The following is a 20,162-nucleotide window of genomic DNA, read 5'->3' on the forward strand; positions in this document are numbered from 1 at the left end:
ATTAGCCAGGCGTGGTGGTGGGCATCTGTAATCCCAGCTATTCGGGAGGCTGAGGCAGGAGAATTACTTGAACCTGGGAGGCGGAGGTTCCAGTGAGCCAAGATGGCACCACTGAACTCCAGCCCGGGCAACAGAGTGAGACTCCATCTCAAAACAAACAAACAAACAAACAAACAGAAACCACTTTAAGTAGTTGAGAAACATTATTCATTTGTACATAGCTAATATCCTATTTATAAACATTTTTATGTATTCATAAAAGCAACTGCTCAACACGTTATCCTACTTCCAGTTACAAGTTTTTTAATAATCTGGCTTTGCACTAATTTACATGACTTTTATACCCAATTAGGCTAAATTTATGGAAATTTATCTGAAAACTGATTCTAGGCTAAAGTCAAGCCTTTAGCCTCATCCTATTCTGACATCACAGGGAGGCAGCAGCTGAGGCTTTGGTGGGAGAAGAATGACAAGAACTGAGCGTGGGCCGCGGGCTCTTACCTTCAGCAACTTCATCAGCTCTTCTAGCTGGACCATCAGCTCCCGCCTGCTCTCTTGCAGGGCCGACATCCTCTGCTCCAGTTCATCCTTCCTTTGCCTGTCCAAGAGGAGAAGCCCATCAGATAAAGAGACCCTCAAAGATGGATCTAAGGCCAGGTGAAATGGATTTCAGACCTGATCCTGCTACTTACCAGTTATGAGACGTTGAGCAAGTCATTTAGCTTCCAATACCTCATAAAATGGTGATAATGTCTGTTTTGCCTACTTTCCTGGACTGTTCTGAGAATCATAGGTAAAAGTGCTTTGGAAAGTTTACATGACCATATAAAGATATTATTCATATTACCAGAATGAATCAATGATCAAAAAAACTCTTTAGAAAGTCAATGCTTTTCGAAAAATATATAAAATCAGCCCAAATTTAGATTAATAGTGGACAAACCATATTAAGCTGCTCAGAGAAAACAGGGCCCAGTAGTAAGTACTTCTGACACTAGACAGATTCAAGAAGGGTGACAGATCAAGATGGCTCCCTGTGTCCAAGAACAGTCACTTTTCCTTGAGGATACATTTTACACCATCTACTCTAGCTCAGTATGTCCAAAACTAGACTTAAGATTTTTCTCCCTAAATGGTTTTTTTGTCTGTGTCTCTTTTTTTCTTGTCTCTGTCTCTTTTTTTTCTTGTCTCTGTCTCTTTTCCCTGTCTCTGCTATTTTTCCTTCCAGGTGTCATGGCTGAAAAACTCAGTCCTCTTTGTTACTTTCTTCTTTATATCCCATATTCAATCAATAACTCAATTCAGATCATTCTTTCTTGGAAAATTTATGTGCCTATCTTTCTATTCCCATTTCTCTCGCTTTATCTAAGCACTCCTTACCTCAAACATCAAACAGTCTCCTTGTGTGATTAATCCTGCTTTTCTTGTGTGTGTGTGATGGAGTCTCACTCTGTCACCCAGGCTGGAGTACAATGGTGCGATCTTGGTTCACTGTAACCTTCGCTTCCCCGGTTCAAGCGATTCTCCTGCCTCAGGTCTCCTAAATAGCTGGGATTACAGGCATCACCACCATGCCCAGCTAATTTTGTATTTTTAGTAGAGATGGAGTTTCACCATGTTGGCCAGGCTGGTCTCGAACTCCTGACCTCAAGTGATTCACCCGCCTCAGCCTCCCAAAGTGCTGGGATTACAGGTGTGAGCCACCGGCTCTTTCATCTTTTATGGTGAGGAAAAAGCAGTGGAATAGAAGTCAACAGCCTCAAAGTTGAGTATCAGCCCCAGTATTTAGCAAATATGCAATCTTAGACAAGTCACTTAGCCTCAGTTTTCTCTCTTCTAAAAGGGGACTAGTAACAGCAACAATATTCTGAGGATCATATAAGGTAATAAACATGAGGGTGTTCTATGAACTTTAAACTGCTGCTCAAAGCAAAGCTATGTTCATTTCATCATCCCATAATGATCACAACAGAATTTCTAGCATCACTGACCCTTGCCTGCACAATCTAGACCTATGCTGTCTGTCACAGTAGCCACTAGCCATGCCTGACTACTGAGCCCCTGAAACACGGCTAGTCCGACTTGAGATGCTCAGCAATTGTAACATACACACTGGAATTCAAAGACTTAGTGCAGAAAAAAGCAAAATATCTTGATCATGTTTTAATACTGATTACACGTTGAAAGGATAATATTTTGAAAATATCAGGTTAAGTAAAATATAGTATTAAAATTAACGACACCTATTACTTTTTGGTTTTTCAATGAGGCTGTTAGAAAATTTTTAATTACATATGTGGCCTGCATTTCTATCGGAGAGTGCAGCTCTAGATCCCATCTACATTCCTATCCTTAGCACCTCACCTCCTATTTTATGCCCTTTGTGTCTGGACCTCCAGCTTATGGTTCACTTTTCCTAAGTGGGCTCCATAATTACATAACTCACCTTCCAAATCTTATTCATTCCTTAATGTCTGACCCAACATCACTGTCAGGAAGCTGCTCCTGATCACTGCAGCAGGGACTGCTTGATTAAGCACTACAGTAATTAGTTTTCCTCAGTGGTACTTAATTTACTTTACTCACTGCCATTCCTACCATGATGCAAAATCCTTGAGGTCAGGGATGGGCCTTACTCATCTCTGCATGTATTGAAGGATGAAGAAAATATCAGGCATCCAGTATCACCTAATTAACATCTACCGAACTTACCAAAATCATGATTTGAAACTCTCCAAGGGTCTCCAATGACCTAACAATTAAGACTTTCTAGAATCTGATCTCAATTGCCTGGCAAATTGTATCTCCTATCACTGGCACTCTAAAGATTGATGTAATGCATGATTGAAAAGAAATTTTTAGTTCTAAGACTCTTTCCCTTTTCTGAAATGTGCCATAATTATTTGGGGGAATCATGCTGAACCCCAAGCACACTTCCAATCTGAAATGTTTTGTCCTACACTCCATCCAAATCATTATCTACTTTTCATGGTCTAGCTCAACTTCTACCACTTCCATGGGTCCGAATGCTTCCAGAGGAAAATTAGACACACAAAGGTGGTAGAGAATGAATATAGATATAATACCTATATTATATAGGTATTATATATGTAAAATATCTTGTGTGTATATATACATATTATATATATATTTCTCTGCACAGATTTCTTATCCATACTGTTTATTGACATTGCACAATATTATTTAACTGACTACCAAATTATTTTATGTTTTGTTCCAAAACCAGATTATAAGTTTTTAGGAAGGACTCATTGTCTTCTAGTCTTCATACTCCCTAAACTTCCAGCGCAGTAGACTCTCGAGAAGAAGGATCTACTCATTCAATGTTCTAGGAAGACTTCCTTCCCTGAACTCCTGAGCCTGGATGTGATATTCTTTATCTGTACTGTGTGTGACCAATTATGGTATAAGGTGAAAATGAATGAGCTACAGCTACATCCAACCACATGGAATGATCCTAAAGGCTAATATGGTGGTGGTAGGGGGTGGACAGGGAAGTCCTCTGGGACTATCCCCACCATATTAGTATAATATTTCTATTAAGCTCAGAAAACAAAAGGCAAAACTAAACAGTTTATTACATAGGATAGTGATAATGCGATAAAACTGTTTTAAACACAAGGTAATGATAAACCAAATTCTGGATAGGGGTTCACCCAGTGGGGAAGGTGGAGGCAAGGAAATGGGGTAAGGGAGAGGTACTTCTATGGATGACATTTTTTAGTCATACATGAGTTCTCAAATAGGATGTGGGTTCGGCCGGGCGCGGTGGCTCAAGCCTGTAATCCCAGCACTTTGGGAGGCCGAGACGGGCGGATCACGAGGTCAGGAGATCGAGACCATCCTGGCTAACACAGTGAAACCCTGTCTCTACTAAAATACAAAAAACTAGCCGGGCGAGGTGGCGGCGCCTGTAGTCCCAGCTACTCGGGAGGCTGAGGCAGGAGAATGGCGTGAGCCCGGGAGGCGGAGCTTGCAGTGAGCTGAGATCTGGCCACTGTACTCCAGCCTGGGTGACAGAGCGAGACTCCGTCTCAAAAAAAAAAAAAAAAGGATGTGGGTTCATAAGTATTCATTTGACTATTATGCTTCATATACGTTTGTCACACGCACATTTGTCATACATTTTATTGTAAGCAACATACCATTAAAAATAATAATAAAGGAAGAAAAGGCAACCCTGGTGGTCAAGGCTCATAGCCACTCACCCTATGGGTGAAGTTGTCCACCTTGTTTTATTATACTAGCTGGGTACTGGCAGTCCCAGGCCTCATACATACTGATCAAAAGCAGACAGATGTCAGATACCTACAAGTGAATCCAGCCCTTTATGTGTCTTTTGATAAGCAAAAGTTCTTAATATTAATGTAAGTGGATTTACCAACTTCTTCTTTCATGGTAATTCTAAGATATTACTTTCTATTCCAAAATCCTGAAGACATTCTCCTACTTTTCTTCTAGAATTTTTTTTTTTTTTTTTTGAGACAGAGTTTCGCTCTTGTTGCCCAGGCTGGAGTGCAATGGCGCAATCTCAGCTCACCGCAACCTCCACCTCCCAGGTTCAAGCAATTCTCCTGCCTCAGCCTCCCGAGTCTTCTAGAAGTTTTAAAGTTCTGTATTCATGTCAAATCCATCTGGTGTCGGTTTTTATAATTAGTGTGGGGTAGAAGACCAACATGTTTTGTACATAGGCATAAACAACTGTCCCCGCACACTTTAAAATAGTCCGTCCTTTCTTCAGTGATATAGGAACTGCTTTTGAGGTTAAATACTTTCTGATTTCTCCACCTTCAGACCGTCGTTGGTCTCAGATTACATTCCTGCTTCTTGCTATCCTATGTGACATTCCTGGACTTAGCCCTGCTATGACATCTAAGGTATTTTTCAGATCCTTCCAGCTTAACTGAGCATTTTCAGCAATCCCAGTTTCAGCAACAGTTAGACTCAGGATGACAGGCCTTTTTGCTTTTCTAGATATAAAACCAGGCACTAGACAACAGGCGCATCTTATGCCAAGAGCCTAGACTTACAGTCTGCCCAAGTCAGCAGCATTTGTGCTCCCATTCTCCCTAGTACGACACCAGCTGCACTATGCTCAGACGTGCAGCAGTGAACCACAGAGACACCCAAGTCTCAGCCTAACTACATGAGAAAACTAAAATAAATTTTTAGGAGAATGAAAATCTCTATACATCTAATGATTTTTTTCACCTGCACCATTTTAAATTCTTTATGACTCTACTATGACAACTTTTATTGATGATCTAAATCTAAACAGTAGACTATCTACAGAAAACAATAATCTCCATTCTCTGGGAAAAGAAACAAGAGGCTACACAGAATCCCAGATAATAGCAAATTAAAAATCAACCTAAACAGAAGGAACCCACTATTTGAAAATCTAGAGATCTGGTAAGAATCAAGTCACTAAATGTAGTTTGCATAATGTCTTAACTTACAGAAGAGTGTGTACGCATGCGCGTGCACACACACGCGCACACACACGCGCGCGCACACACACACACACACCTCTTCCTAAGGCTCATAGGCAATAAGACCCTAATCAGATCATTTCTGTGAAGACTTCCCCATTCCCTCCAAAACAGCGTCAAACATGGTGGTAACACTGCTCTCTAATCCCATTCTCATTCTACGTCTTTAGTTTCCTGATTCTTGAGACACTTCGTTTAGAAGCCATGGTGCAAGGGTTTCATGTCTCAGAGACGCACATGCACAGGAAGCATCCTTCTCCTTTGGCAGAGCCCTGCACTGACTGTAAAGAGCCAGGAAAATATACTCACAGGAAAGGCAAAGCATTCTTCCCGCCAACTGTCTCTAAAGTCAGACAAATTAGCAAGATAAGAAGAGGGACTGCAGCACAGTGGTCTTCTTAAAGCAATCACAGAAGTATAAACACTGCCCCACTGGTCCCGGAGCTGGGAGACTGGTATTTACTAAGTTCTGTGATAATGGCTGACATTCGTAGAGTGATTTCTAATGGAACCCAGACATCTGAAGCAGTAACAGAATGGGTAAACTCTGCAGTGGTTTGCTCTCACAGGATTGTTTATACTGAACAACAGATTCTTCCCCACTCCTTTGGTTTCCTCAGATAAGTTCCATCCATAGTAGATTACATGTGGGAAGTGGTCGAGTGTCCCTACTCACCTCAGCAGCCGCAGCTCTGCCAGCAGCGTGGGGTTCTGCTGTGCCTTCTCAGGGGTGGGCTGGGAGGCCTGCTCGTGTTCCAGGCGGAGACGCTGAATCTCCTGCAGGATCTCTCTGGAGAGGACGTGTGAATGGAAAGGGGCTGCACAGTGCTTCTCACTCACACCCCCTCTTTCCCTATTACAAGTTTTCCACTCTAGCAGCGCCTCCTCTACCAATCTTGTTCTGATTGCTTACAAATGGCCAAGAGGTGAAATGGACACCTTCTCAATACTGCTTCACCTGACATTTCCTCAACAAAGCAATCCTTTGTGGTGGAAAAAGTCATAAAAATACTCTTCTCAAGGACCTAAAAAATCTCCATGAAAGGAAAATTACAGCCAGCACACTTTATTTACTCTGTTCCACTCAGGGAGGAGGAAAAGGGAACTCCTTGCAACCTCCTAATGCAGGTCCTGTGCTGCCTTCCCTTAATCCTTACCTGCCCCTTCCTTCCCCCTGTCCCTGATGCCCCAGTGGACAGCTGTGTTGCTGGCACCTATGCCTGTTACCTTAGGTCAGGTCTCCTCGTCCTGGCTTCTACCTTTCAGTACATAATGGTGTGCTGTCTGCTCTCTGTGCCTTTAAATGGCTTTTCTTTTCTTTTCTTTTTTTTTTTTAAGGAGAGACCAGACAGTCCTACATAGCATAATGGGTCAGGACAAGATGACTAGATACAGCAAAATGCTGCTAGGAAGCAGAGTGGAAAATGCAATTGTGAGAGGGGGTCACACGGATGGGTGGGAGAAGGCCCTGCTAAAAGGAATGCCCCGAGGGCAGGTGGGCAGAGCTGTGGACTACCAGAGCAGACACAAATCAGTGCCCAGGGCATTCCCTGGACTTGAGCTAGCCTAGGTTCACCAAGGCAAGGTCTTCCTTGGCGGTCAAAAGCCACCTAGTATCCAAGGAAAATGATAATCAGATAATCCTGGACTTTGGAAGTGGGCTCAGCCTCCGCGTTCTTACCTGTTTTTGTTTTCCAGTTCTGCAATAAGCTGTCTTTGTTGTTTGTTGGCATCAAAGTTAAAGCTCAAGTCAGTGGGAGGACGAGTCTAAAGTGGGGAAGTGGGGAGAAAGTTTTTTTTTCTGATCCAAATATACCCAGAGTTCTAGACTGACTGATTTTAAAAAACAGATTTTGACATATAATTTACATATCATAAATCCACCCGTTTTAAGTGCACAATTCAATGAGTCTTAGCAAATGTAAACAGTTGTGCAACCAATCATCACAGTCCAGTTTTAGAATATTTTCCATCACCGCAAAAAATTCCCTCATGCAAGTTTGTCACCAGTTGCCACTCCCACCCCCAACCTCAGGCAGCCATGCATCTGCTTTCTGTCTATAGTTCTGCCTTTTCTAGAAACTTCATATAAACACATAGTCTTTGGTTTCTGGCTTCCACTTAGCATAATGTTTTTGGGGTTAATTCATGTTTTTCCATGAACTAGTAGTTCCTTTTTTTTTTTTTTTTTTTTTTTTTTTTGAGATAAGGTCTTGCTCTGTCACCCAGGCTGGTATGCAGGATGCAGTGGCATGATCACAGCTCACTGCAGTCGAGAACTCCTGGGGTCTCACCTTGGCCTCTGAGTAGATGGGACTAAAGGCACACGCCACCGTGCCTGGCCCAGTAATTCCTTCTTTTTTATTGCTGTGTAGTATTCTATTGTTTCCAGCTTTTGGTTATTACAAATGAAGCTGCTATGAACTTTCATTCACAAGTATTTGTCTATTTTCATTTCCCTTGGGTAAACATCTAGGAGTAAAATTGCTGAATTAGATGATAACCATAATTAACATCTGAGGAACTCCCAAACTGCTTTCCAAAGTGGCTGTACCATTTTACAATTGCATTAATAATAAATGAGATTTCCAATTTCTCTACATCCTCACCAACACCTGTTGTTTTATTTACTTACTTTTAATTTTATTTTTATTTTCTTATTACTTTTTTCTTTTAACCATCCTAGTGGGTTTCAAGTTCCAAATAGTGAGTTTTTAAAAAATTAATATATAATTTTCCTACCATAAAATCCACTTTTTAAAAGCATATAATTCAGTAACTTTTTTCTTTGAGACAGAGTCTCACTCTGTCACCAGGCTGGAGTGAAATGGTGTGATCTTAGTTCACTGCAACCCCTGCCTCCCAAGTTCAAGCAATTCTCCTGCCTCAGCCTCCTGAGTAGCTGGGACTACACGTGTGTACCACCATGCTCAGCTGATTTTTTTGGATTTTTAGTAGAGACAGCGTTTCACCACATTGGCCAGGCTGGTCTCAAACTCCTGACCTCAAGTAATCCACCCACCTCAGCCTCCCAAAGTCCTGGGATTACAGGTGTGAGCCACCACGGTTGGCCCAATTCGGTAGTTTTTAATGCATTTATGAGATTGTGAAGCCATCACCACTATCTAATTCCAGAATATTTTCACCACCCCAAAAAGAAACAGCATACCCATAAGCAGTCACTCCCCATCCCTCTTCCCTCGTCCCCACCTCCATTATCCGTCTCTATGGATTTGCCTATCCTGGATATTTCACATAAATGGAGCCATACAATATTGACCTTTTACGTCTATCTTCCTTCACTTAGCAAAATGTTTTTAAGGTTCACCCATGTTGTAGCACATTATCAGTACTTCATTCCCTTTTACAGCTGAATAATATTCCATTATATGGATATACCACATTTTGTTTACCCATTCATCAGCTGATGAACGTTTGGGTTGTTAGCACCTTTTAGCTGTTTTGAATAGTGCTGCTTTGAGCATGTATGTTGAGATATGTTATTATTTCTCTTGGGTATGTACCTAGGAATGGAATTACTGGGTCATATGGTAACTGCCTTTTGAGAAACTGCCCAACTGTTTTCCAAAGTGGCTGCATTATTTTACATTACTACCAGCAACGTATCAAGGTTCTATTTTTTCCACATCATCCTAATGGGTGTGAAGTGGTATCTCATTGTAAGGCAATTTGTATTTCCCCAGTGACTAGTATGTTGAGTGTACTTTCATGTGCTTACTGGCCATTTGTATATCTTTTGTGGAGAAATTATGTGGTTGTGATGTGCATATCCATCGATATTTCAGACCCTTGTTAACTCCTTTAATAATATGGTAGCCAGGCCGGGGGCGGTGGCTCATGCTTGTAATCCAGCACTTTGGGAAGCCGAGGCAGGAGGATCACGAGGTCAGGAGTTCAAGATCAGCCTGGCCAACATGGTGAAACCTCATCTCTACTAAAAATACAAAAATTAGCCGAGTGTGGTGGCGGGCACCTGTAATCTCAGCTACTTGGGAGGCTGAGGCAGGAGAATTACCTGAACCTGGGAGGTGGTGGTTGCAGTGAGCTGATATTGTGCCACCACACTCCAGCTTGGGTGACACAGCAAGACTCCATCTGGGGGAGGGGGGGGGAAATAATATGACTAGGTGGTGGCTCCCTTTTATTGATTAACCAGAAATGCAGCTCTCACCGAGGGCTCCATGATGACCCTGCTTCACTCTGTATACTCTTGGCTCTGCCTGAAACATGTTCTACCATGAAGACCTTGTCTCCTGTCTAGAGCTTGAAGATTTAGTAAATCTTTCCATGTGGCATCTTCTAAATAAACAAGGGCAAAACAGCATAGCAAATCTGGGTAGGAGGCTTTTACCAAATTACCAAGTATTTTCTTTTAAAAGAAAAAAAAAAACCAAGATGAGTTTTCTTCCTCCAGAGAAGCATGGACTGGCAGCCTACTGAGTAAATTTTCTATATTGTAGTCAGTCTTGTGAAAGCCTGAGTTGAGTCTCAGAAAAATACCTTGCTTGAGACTGAGCCTGGCTGTGAAGAACAGGTTTGCAATTCCTGAAAACTGGAGCTAAAAGTAACAGTTGTTTAATAGAGTGAGACTAAGGAAAATGATGGAGGTAAGTTCTGAAAGAAATTTGCTTCATATGATGATGAAAAGAAGCCCTGTGGCATTTCTCTGGAAGTATCTAGAGAAGCTTTCTGGTTTTGAGTGACTGCAAAGCCAAGGGATCTTCCATAGAGTAGGTTAATACAGGAATCAAGTCATTATCAATAGAGATTCCTAATCAGGTAAGACTGGTTGGCTCCAAGAAGCACTGTAATGCAAATATAAGGAAGTAGGGGTGGAGGAAGGTTCCAATCCTGAGGCAGCAGTTCCCCCAGGGGCAGCTGGTGTCCCGGCACTGTTGTGCACCTCCACCTGCACATAGCAGGTTGGACTCCTCAGTGGTGAGCGTCCAGTGATGGCATATCTCACTCAATCAAACTTTAAATACAGTCAAGTATACATTAAATAACAGAAACTTAGAACTTTTATCTATGTACAATTTTTTTTTTTTTTGAGATAGAATCTCACTGTGTCACGCAAGCTGGAGTGCAGTGGCATGATCTCGGTTCACCGCAGCCTCTGCCTCCTGGGTTCAAGTGATTTTCCCGCCTCAGCCTCCAGGGTAGCTGGGATTACTGGCACGTGCCACCATGCCCGGCTAATTTTTGTATTTTAAGTAGGGACAGGGTTTCACTATGTTGGCCAGGCTGGTCTCGAACTTCTGACCTCAAGTGATCTGCTCACCTCAGCCTTCCCGAGTGCTGGGGTTACAGGTGTGAGTTACTGCACTCAGACTTTATTTACAATCTTAAACACCACAGTGCTCATGAAGAAGAAGAAGAAGAAGAAAAAAAGCCAAGTCTCTCTTTCTAAAATGCCTTCAGGACACTGAAGGGAAACAGACGGAAATTATTTCATAACAACATGGGACACTTTGGCCAGAGAGACATGAAAATGATTTCTTCAAAAAAATAAGTAGTTCATACATTTATTTAACAGATACTTCCTGAGCTCCTACTATGTGCCAGGCACTGCTCTACCAGTTAGGGATGTTCTGGTGAATAGCCCCACCCCCATGGAGCTCGGATTACACTGGCAGAAAAATAAGAAACCCAAAAAATAAATATAGACATCAGTAGGGATAATGCAATAAAGAAATGCAGAGTAAGGAAACAGTGAACCGGGACAGAAAATTCTTTTTAAATGAGGTGGTGATGAAAGGGCTCTCAGAGACTCAATGAAGTGAGGAAACCAACCAGGTGAAGGTCTGAAGGAAGGGCCTGCTGGGCAGAAAGAAGGGCAAACGCAAGGCCCTGCAGCTGCTCGGGCGTGGGGTGTTCAGGTCAGTGCCGACAGCGTGGGGGAAGCTGTGGTGAGAGTGAGGCACTGTGAGATGAAGGGTCTAGACCAGGGGTATCCCATCTTTTGGCTTCCCTGGGCCACACTGGAAGAAGAACTGTGTCTTGGGTCACATACAAAAAAACTAATGATAGCTGATGAGCTAAAAAAAAAAAAAAAAAATCATAAAAAAATCCCATAATGTTTTAAGAAATGTATGTATTTTTGTCGGGCCACATTCAAAGCCATTCTGGGCTGCATGCAGCCCACAGGCCATGGGTTGGACAAGCTTGGTCTAGACCATACAGGGCCTCTAAGCCATGGAGAGGAGTTTCTATTTCATTCTGAATGTGGTGTGAAGCCACTGTAGGATTCTGGGCAGGGGAATATGAAATTTGACTATATGTGTTAAAAACACTGTTCTACGTTTATGTAAGTAAGTGGCTGAGTAATTTAATACATAGGGAAGAACAGACAAATTTCCCATACGGAAGAATTCCAAATAAGGTATGGACATACTCTGCCCTCAAGGAGGTGAAGCCTAACTCCCCATTCCTTAAGTGAAGCCTGTGCATAGTGACTTCCTTCCCAAGAGTCTGTGTGGAAAGGAAAAGGAATAACTTTATGTTGAAGAAACCTGACGAACACTGCCATGGCCAGGTGATCAAGCTCAACATCACTAGTGAGAACTCATGTTGATAGCAGGTACCTCTTGATATGCCATGATGAAAATGTCACTTTACCTTTTCCTTCTCCAAACTCATAACCCCAGTTCTAATCAAGAGATAAACGTCAGACAAATTACAATTATTAGACAGTCTATATCTGACTAGTACTCCTAAAAATTGTCATCAAAAACAAGGAAAGTCAGAGAAACTGTTACAGCTAAGAGGAGCCTAAGATGACATGACAACTAAATGTAATGTATCCTGGATGGAACAGAAGAAGGACATTAGGTAAAAACTAAGAAAATATGAATAAAGTACGGACTTTAGTTAATAATAATGTATCAATATTGCTTCATTAATTGCAATGAATGTACCATACTAATTTAAGATGTTAATAATAGGGGAAACTTGGCTGGGTCACTCAGAGACAGAGGTGGGAGGTCATTTGAGACCAGGAGTTCGAGACCAGCCTAGGCAACATGGCAAAACCCCTACTCAACAAAAAATACAAAAAAATTAACCAGGCTTGGTGGTGTGTGCCTGTAGTCCCAGCTCATAGGGGGCTGAGGTGGGAGGATTGCTTAAGCCTGGGAGGTCGAGGCTGCAGTGAGCTGAGATCACACCACTGCACTCCAGCCTGGGTGACAGAGCGAGACCCTATCTCAGAATAATAATAATACGGGAAACTGGGTATAGATTATAGGGAACTCTCTGTACTATCTTCAGAATTTTTCTGTAAATCTAAAACTTTTAAAATAAAGTTTAAAAAATAAACATTGCTTTGGCTACTTGGTGGAGAATTTAGTGTAGCAGGAGAGGAATGAAAGTAGGGAGATGAATTAGTAATCCTAGTTTGCTACTTTCTGGCTGTGCAACATTGAGTTATTTTACTATACCTTTATTTTCTTGTCTGTAAAATGGGAATATTTAGTGAAAGTGATGTGGACAGGATTTAATGATATAATGTAGGAGGCAGCACAATGTTCTACAAATGCTGATAATCATAACACAAAATAAAATTGTATCTAATAAACTTATTATACACCTCTTATGTGTAAATCTAGCAAGTAGCAAAGGCAGAACTCTAAGTAACTGAAGATAAACACTGCAAAGCTTACTCATAAGGAGGACATATGGTTTTGGGGTTTAATAAAATTCTAGAATCTTGGTAGTTAAAGCATTATGTTCACACCACTAAAACTCAAGGAAGTACCCAGTCCAGTAAGCAACTCGGGGGTTGTAGTATCTAGAGCAAAAGATGCCCAGAAAAAAACTAAAGCTGAAGGCCTCTTAACTGATCTCTACTTAGTGAGCATAGCAGGTATACTGGAAGGGTCTCGACTTCCTGTGGAAAACACAGTTTGCATGCTTAACAAAACTCATCTGTTCCTCACTGGAACAAATGCACTTGCAATTATGTCATCTAATTAAATAACAAATAAACCAATGAGATATGAGGATGAAAAGAGGGTTTCTATTTCTAGGAAAACCAAGTTGAATGAGTTGGAGACTCCATAGAGATAAGCTTCTAGAATAAAATGGCACTGACTTAGCTGAAGGTAAGACAGCTGTAAAGATTTGGAAAAATTATAAAGAGAAATTTCGTACTCTTACATCGTAAGAGTTATTAAGTTCTCATTTCATTGTAAAGGACTGAAAAAGGAAGCTGAACTTGCAACATGTGAGAACATTTTATGCAAAGGAAACAACCTGGAGCTTCAGAGGATCTACACTCAATGAATGGGCTTGGTCCTACATCCAAATATACATGAGGACATACAGAGAAATGTTAAAATATACAGTTATCATTTTTATGGTTCCCTATTTTAACTTACGTAAAATGTAGTAAGACTATTTTAACATACGCAAAAGGAGAGAAAATAATGTATTTCCATATACTCAAACTAGGTTAAACAGTTATAAAATTTTGACACATTTGCTTTATCCCCTATTTTATTTCTCTCTGAAGTATTTTAATGCAAATTCTTGAAAACAATTCACCCCTACAGACGTCAGCAGACATCTCCAGAAATATTTTAAGCCAGCTTTTGATTGCTGACCAACCTCTGGTACAGGTAACAGGACTTCTACTGGCCACCATGTCATTGTCATTCACTTACAGGCCTACCTTTCCCCTCTCTTTGCTTCAATCCAGAAGACCTCAAGGCAAATAAATGATTCCTGGATGCTGAATGGTTCCTGGTTCATGTGGAAGGACATCTCTGAAGCTTCAGCTCAGTGATTTACTTCCCCAAACCTATTCCTTTCATCCTTAAAATGAAACCACCTGTGTAACAACCCGATTCTTTGAACGTTTTCTGGGAGTCCAGAGCAAGCCTAAACTTTCAGTGAACATCCTGAGGCAATCTGTATTGAACCAGGTTCACTCCAAAAACCCAGTTGGGGCCATTTCCCAAGGAGCTCAGAACAACCCTAGGAATGGATTCAAGGGCTGTCCTACAATTCACCAGTGGCAGTTAAAATAGCCTTACTCACAAGTATTGGAGATAATCACTTGCTTCTAGGCCCTTGGATTGCTTTCTTTCAATCTTCTTTTGTTCAACAACATACAAAATATATTTTACTCATTGCAATTTTTACATGTCACATTCTGAATATTATCCTGTACCAGTGGCTTCATGGTTGTTATATAACTTGTTTGGTCAAGTTATGCTGACAGCTTTAATGAGGTGATGTCATGTGATGCATGCATTTCCTCTGGTGCTGAATGTGGGCATTAGCAACTCAGTATCGCGTGTTAGGGCAGTGGAGAATCAGGGTGTATCTAATAAGTTCCTTCATGGAGGTCTCATGTCATTAAGTAGAATTTGCTCTTTCAAGAAGTTTCCTGATCATCTCTGAAGTAATAAACAAAACACTTAACAGGGTCTTAACAAAAACTTACAAACTGAAAAGTTCCAAACCTCTATCAAATTCAAAGCCAGAGTTGTTTTCAATCAGAGAAACCTGAATCCCAAGGAAGAACCAGAAATATTTTTTTCAAAGACACTCAGGCATCATAGGCATTCCTAAGTTGTGAAACGAAAATAAGGTTTCCTAGAAAGTTAGGACAGAGATGGTATTTAATCTGCATTCTGGCTAGGAAGATGATGACATGCACTTTTTCAACTTTTCCCTAAACAGATTTTTTTTTTCCTCTTAACTTACTCCAGACCAAACAGGTTTCAAAAATCAAGAAAACGTCAGGGTTCAGATTTCTGAACTTTTAATAAGCCCAGAAAATTGGCTTGTATTTGGCAAGCTCGCCTAAAGTCTCAACATCTAGTCTTTTCTAGTTCAAGGTGAGCTAATGAGGGCCCTAATAAAGAGCAAAACATGGCCTGAAAGAGTGAAAGTACAGGTCCTTTGCCAAGAGACAGATTACAGAGAGGAATCTGATAGATTAACAGAGAAACTAAAATTATTTGCCTTGTGCCCTCTATCTAAAACTAATGGTTTCAACTAAGGGTCACATCTAACATGCCAGGTAACTCTGGTTTATCCCAAGTCCAGAAACGTTTCTCTTGGTCAGTGGTTATCAAACTTGGCCACACACTCCATTCACCTAGAGGGATTTTTAAACCCCCAGTGCTCAGGCTATCTCATCCAAGACCAACTAAATCGATTTCTGGAAGTGGACTCAGGCAGCAGTAGTTTCAAAAACTTCTCAGGTGATTTCAATGTGCATCCAACGTCGATGCACTGTTCTAAGAATCAGAGTTCTTGTCAAAACGGACAGAACTGGGTCATCGTAGAACATCTCCTGCAGATTTTTGTTGTTTTAAGAAACAACCAATTTACTTAGCACCAAATACCAAAAACATTGGTTATATGTTAAGTAAAAAACATTGGTAGTGCATATCTGACTGTAAGCATGGAAAGTGATCCCAGAAGGGTATTTAAAGGGTACCACAACTAAAGTTACATAACCTTGTATTTGAATCTCAAGTCTAGCTGAGGAACCTTGAGCAAGATGATTTAACCTTGCTCTGTCTCGGTTTCCTTTTTTGTAAAATCACATTAGGAATCAACTATCCTTCAGAGCTGCTGTTAGAACCAGAGGTAACAGTTCTAAAATATCCAGCACAGCTTATAAATACAGATGGCTCTCAAAATGGTAGCTGTTATTTCTCATTCTGTTATTAAGTCAAAGCAGTCAGGCAGGGTAACATCTGGAGGAAAAAGACTTCTCAAATGCCACAGACGTATAAGCTCAATGACTTTAGGAGACAAAAGGTGGTGAGAGATCATCTAACAATTAAACAATAATCAAAGACCTAACAATAAATGCAACTGTTAGGTTGAGTGGATGGAGGCGTTAAGGCCAGAGCAATGAAAGGCAAAAAAGTTAGGGATGAGAGGACCATATTATAAAAGTTAAAGCTCTGTATTTGAGAATGAAGGCTCCAGAGTGGGATCCATTTACTATTACATGCGAATAAGATGTTGAGGTCCCTTAAGTCCTGGGAAGGACAAGGTGCCTCTAACTTCCTGTCACAGGAGCATTCTCTCAGGTTCAGGTGGACTCACAGAGCTCCATCATCTTAATGAGATGAGACACATCTGAAAAATACAGGATAATAAATAAGACCCCTTTGAGTCAACTGGGCAAATGTTATAAAACCAAGGGATGCCGACACATCAGCAAATGGTAATCCAGTAGCATGCATTTCTGGAGCCTCCTAAAGAGACCAGAGACTCCTGTCTGTATGAATGTGGCAGGATGAGTTCCAAAGAGATGTGCCTGGTATCAACTAGGCTTTCTTTATATTCCAGGGGCAGCCTGCCCATCACCCAAGCTGCCCTAGACTACCCAGAGGGCTGTGGGTTGTCATCCTCTCTCTCAAAAATCCAATCTGCTGTTGAAGGCAGTGATTCCCAAGCTCACCGTAAATCACAAGAGTGGGAGTTTTCTTTTTTTCAGTAAAAATTGATGGGCCCTAAATCCAGAGATTCTGATTCAGAAGGTCTGAGGCAAAGCCAAGGATCTATATATTTTTAAAATACTTCATACATGATTACAATATGTAGGGAGGTTTGGAGCCATTAAATGTGTGCGAAACATCATAGGAGACTGTTGATCTTTAATTACAATAGGCCGTGAGGATATTTCTGAATGCTGCATGCCTGGAGCAGCCGACAAGGTGACGGGGCTGTGCAGCCTGGGATCTGAAAGAAAGCTGCTCAGAAATGTTTAAGTGTGAGGTAGCATGACAATGGGTGATGGTTTCCCCTTTCTTTCACCTGTCTTCCAAGTTCTCCATAATGAGTTTTAAATTTTTTTATAAAGGAAAAAAAACCCTTAAAGGTAAACAAAACATCTGATTACATCTTGGTGACGTTTGTGATGACACTTGAAGAATCTGCTATTATGACTACAATTTACCACACATTATAGTTTTGTTTTTAAAAAAGGAATTTAGGGCAGGGTGCGGTAGCTCACACCTGTAATCCCAGCACTTTGGAAGGCTGAGGCGGGTGGATCACCTGAGGTCAGGAGTTCAAGACCAGCCTGGCCAACATGGTGAAACCCTTTCTCTATTAAAAAAATACAAAAAAATTAGCCAGGTGTTGTGGCAGGCACCTGTAATTCCAGCTACTCAGGAGGCTGAGGCAGGAGAATCTCTTGAACCCGGGAGGCAGAGGTTGCAGTGAGCCAAGATCGTGCCACTGCACTCCAGCCTGGGTGACAGGGTGACAGAGGAAGACTGCATCTCAAAAAAAAAAAAAAGAAAAAGAAAAAAGAAATGTAGGCACTTCAGGAAAACAAATTCCCTCTCCTGGCTAATATAATCAATGTGAAATATCTTTCTCTGAAGGCTGACCTGAAGAGGTTTCTGCAGCCCCATTCCCCATCTAGGGAGAGGTTATGGTACGGATGCTGAAGCACGCTACAGGGTGCACTGCTGGCTGCTCAAATTATTTAACAATGTAGAAGAAGGTCTTTGAAAAAAATCAATACAAAGCCTATCTAGCAGGTTATAAATAAATTCTTTTGAGCACTACACCCACTTTATGCAAAGCACTTGTATCAGTGTGAGATTAGAGGATTAGGAGTTTCTGTATAACAGAACTCTAGTCAAGAAGAATCCTTCCTGAGGCCCAAGAGTTATCAGATAACTACACTCTGCAAAATAAACTGAAGATGAAAGTGCCCAACCATATCAGTATTCATTCTAACAATGATCATTTTCAGAAGAATTAAAGAACTGGCATCAGAAACTATCAGGAGTAAAGAGACTTATCTTGCTTGCAGTAAGGGAGTACTGAAATCTTTTCAAGGTCAAATGGCTTTGGAGCTTTTATTTACAACATTTTAAAAGTACTATGTAAACTCAGTCAGACTATGTAACGGCATAAAATATACTTAGTTTTTAAAATCTAACCATAGCATGGCCCATCTCAACACATTTATTTATACATTTTAATTTCTAAAATACCTAGAGCAGTTGTGACTGACTGAGGGCATGTCTAAGGTTTAACTAATCAAATAGCACTTTTCTGTTTCTCAGGCTTTTTCTTCTATTCTGTTCCATTTCACTAACTAACCTTTAGAGTTGTAATGTTAGAGTCAAATACGTGAGCTGACATTAGATTTTCAAGGAAAGGATTTTGAAATCTAAACAAACCCAAAGGGATGTTACTTTTTGGGGGAGAAACAAAGCAAGAATTCCCATTTGTAGCTTTTGTAACTTTATTTCCCTGTGAAGAAGTAAACATAAATTGGCACACATTTCCAAAATGGATGTACCGGTTTGTTTAACACGGTCCTGCATGAGCTGGCCTGCCTGACTTCATTCCAGCATTGTTCTCTGCATTCTAGCCACAATGCCAACTCTCAGGTCATGCAACCTCTAGCCTCAGGGCCTTTACATATGCTGAAATACCCCGCTGGGCATACACTTCATTCTCTTTACCTGGTTAATGCTCGGACACTCTGTTGTTTTGGCTTCAGTTCATTCCTCCTTCCATCTCACTCTTCGCATCTAGGTTTAATTCCTTATCTCCCAAATTATAACCTCCGGTAGTTAAATCTTAGTAGTTAGGAGACAGGACAGTATCCCTGTCCCAGTTTGGCCACTTAGCACACCACGTGATCCTGGGTAGTTTTTTTTTTTTTAATCTCTCTGAGGCTTAGTTTCCTCAACAAGAATATTTTGAATAATAAATAGCTAATACATGCAAAGCACTTAGAATGACTGGCACACAGTAAATATTCAATAAACACTAGCTATTAGTATTATTCTTTTAGGATGAATCTTACTGTGACCTTTCTCTGTCTTTGTGAGAAAGGATCTTTATTTCCCCTTTGACAGTTCATCTAGTTCCTTTTGGTATATTATTCAACTGTCTTTTTTATAAGGAAAATTCTTAAAGTTTTTTCACAAACACTGGTAATATTGGATATAAGCAGCTGTTTTATTTATTTATTTTTGAGACAGGGTCTTGCTGTATTGCCCAGCCTGGAGTGTAGTGACGTGATCATAGCTCACTGCAACCTTGAACTTCTGGGCTTAAGCAATCCTCCCACGTCAGCCTCCCAGGTGGCTGTGACTACAGGCACATGCCACCACACCTGGCTTTTTTTTTTTTTTTTTTTTTTTACTTTTCACCTTTTAGTAGAGATGAGGTCTCACTATGTTGCTGAGGCTGAGCTTGAACTCTCGGGCTCAAGCAATCCTCCCACCTTGGCCTCCCAAAGTGTTGGGACTACAGGTGTGAACCACTGTATCTGGCTTTGTTTTTAAAGATATATTTTTTTTCCTTTATAAAGAAATTGTTGTATTGTTTCTGGAGAGAAATCTAGTAGTGAATCCTTTGTAGATAATGTAACATCTTATGTGGTTGCTTTCTGAGGATTCTCTTTGTATTCTGCAGTTTCACTATGATACGTCTAGTTGTAGAATTATTTTTATTTATCTATTTGGGGACTCATTGCAATATATTCATCTGAGAATGAATGTCTTGAATACATTTTGGAAACGTAAGCCACTAATTTTTCAAGTATTTTTTAACCCTAATTCTATTTTCTTTTTTGGAATTCCAATTACATGACTGTTCATTCTCTATCTCCCATGTCTGAAG

General features: G+C 40.8%; 1 protein-coding gene across 1 annotated transcript in view; it reads right to left on the reverse strand.

The window, feature by feature from the left end:
- The window catches only part of DTNB (dystrobrevin beta), a 314,783-nt gene that overhangs the window by 46,411 nt on the left and 248,210 nt on the right, over positions 1-20,162 (reverse strand). Inside the window, 3 exon segments of the mRNA XM_017876852.1 lie at positions 502-598; positions 6,190-6,303; positions 7,195-7,280. Coding sequence (XP_017732341.1) covers positions 502-598; positions 6,190-6,303; positions 7,195-7,280 — 297 coding nt within the window.

This window comes from Rhinopithecus bieti, unplaced genomic scaffold (assembly GCF_001698545.2).
Source record: "Rhinopithecus bieti isolate Rb0 unplaced genomic scaffold, ASM169854v2 scaffold_7681, whole genome shotgun sequence".
Lineage (NCBI taxonomy): Eukaryota > Metazoa > Chordata > Mammalia > Primates > Cercopithecidae > Rhinopithecus > Rhinopithecus bieti.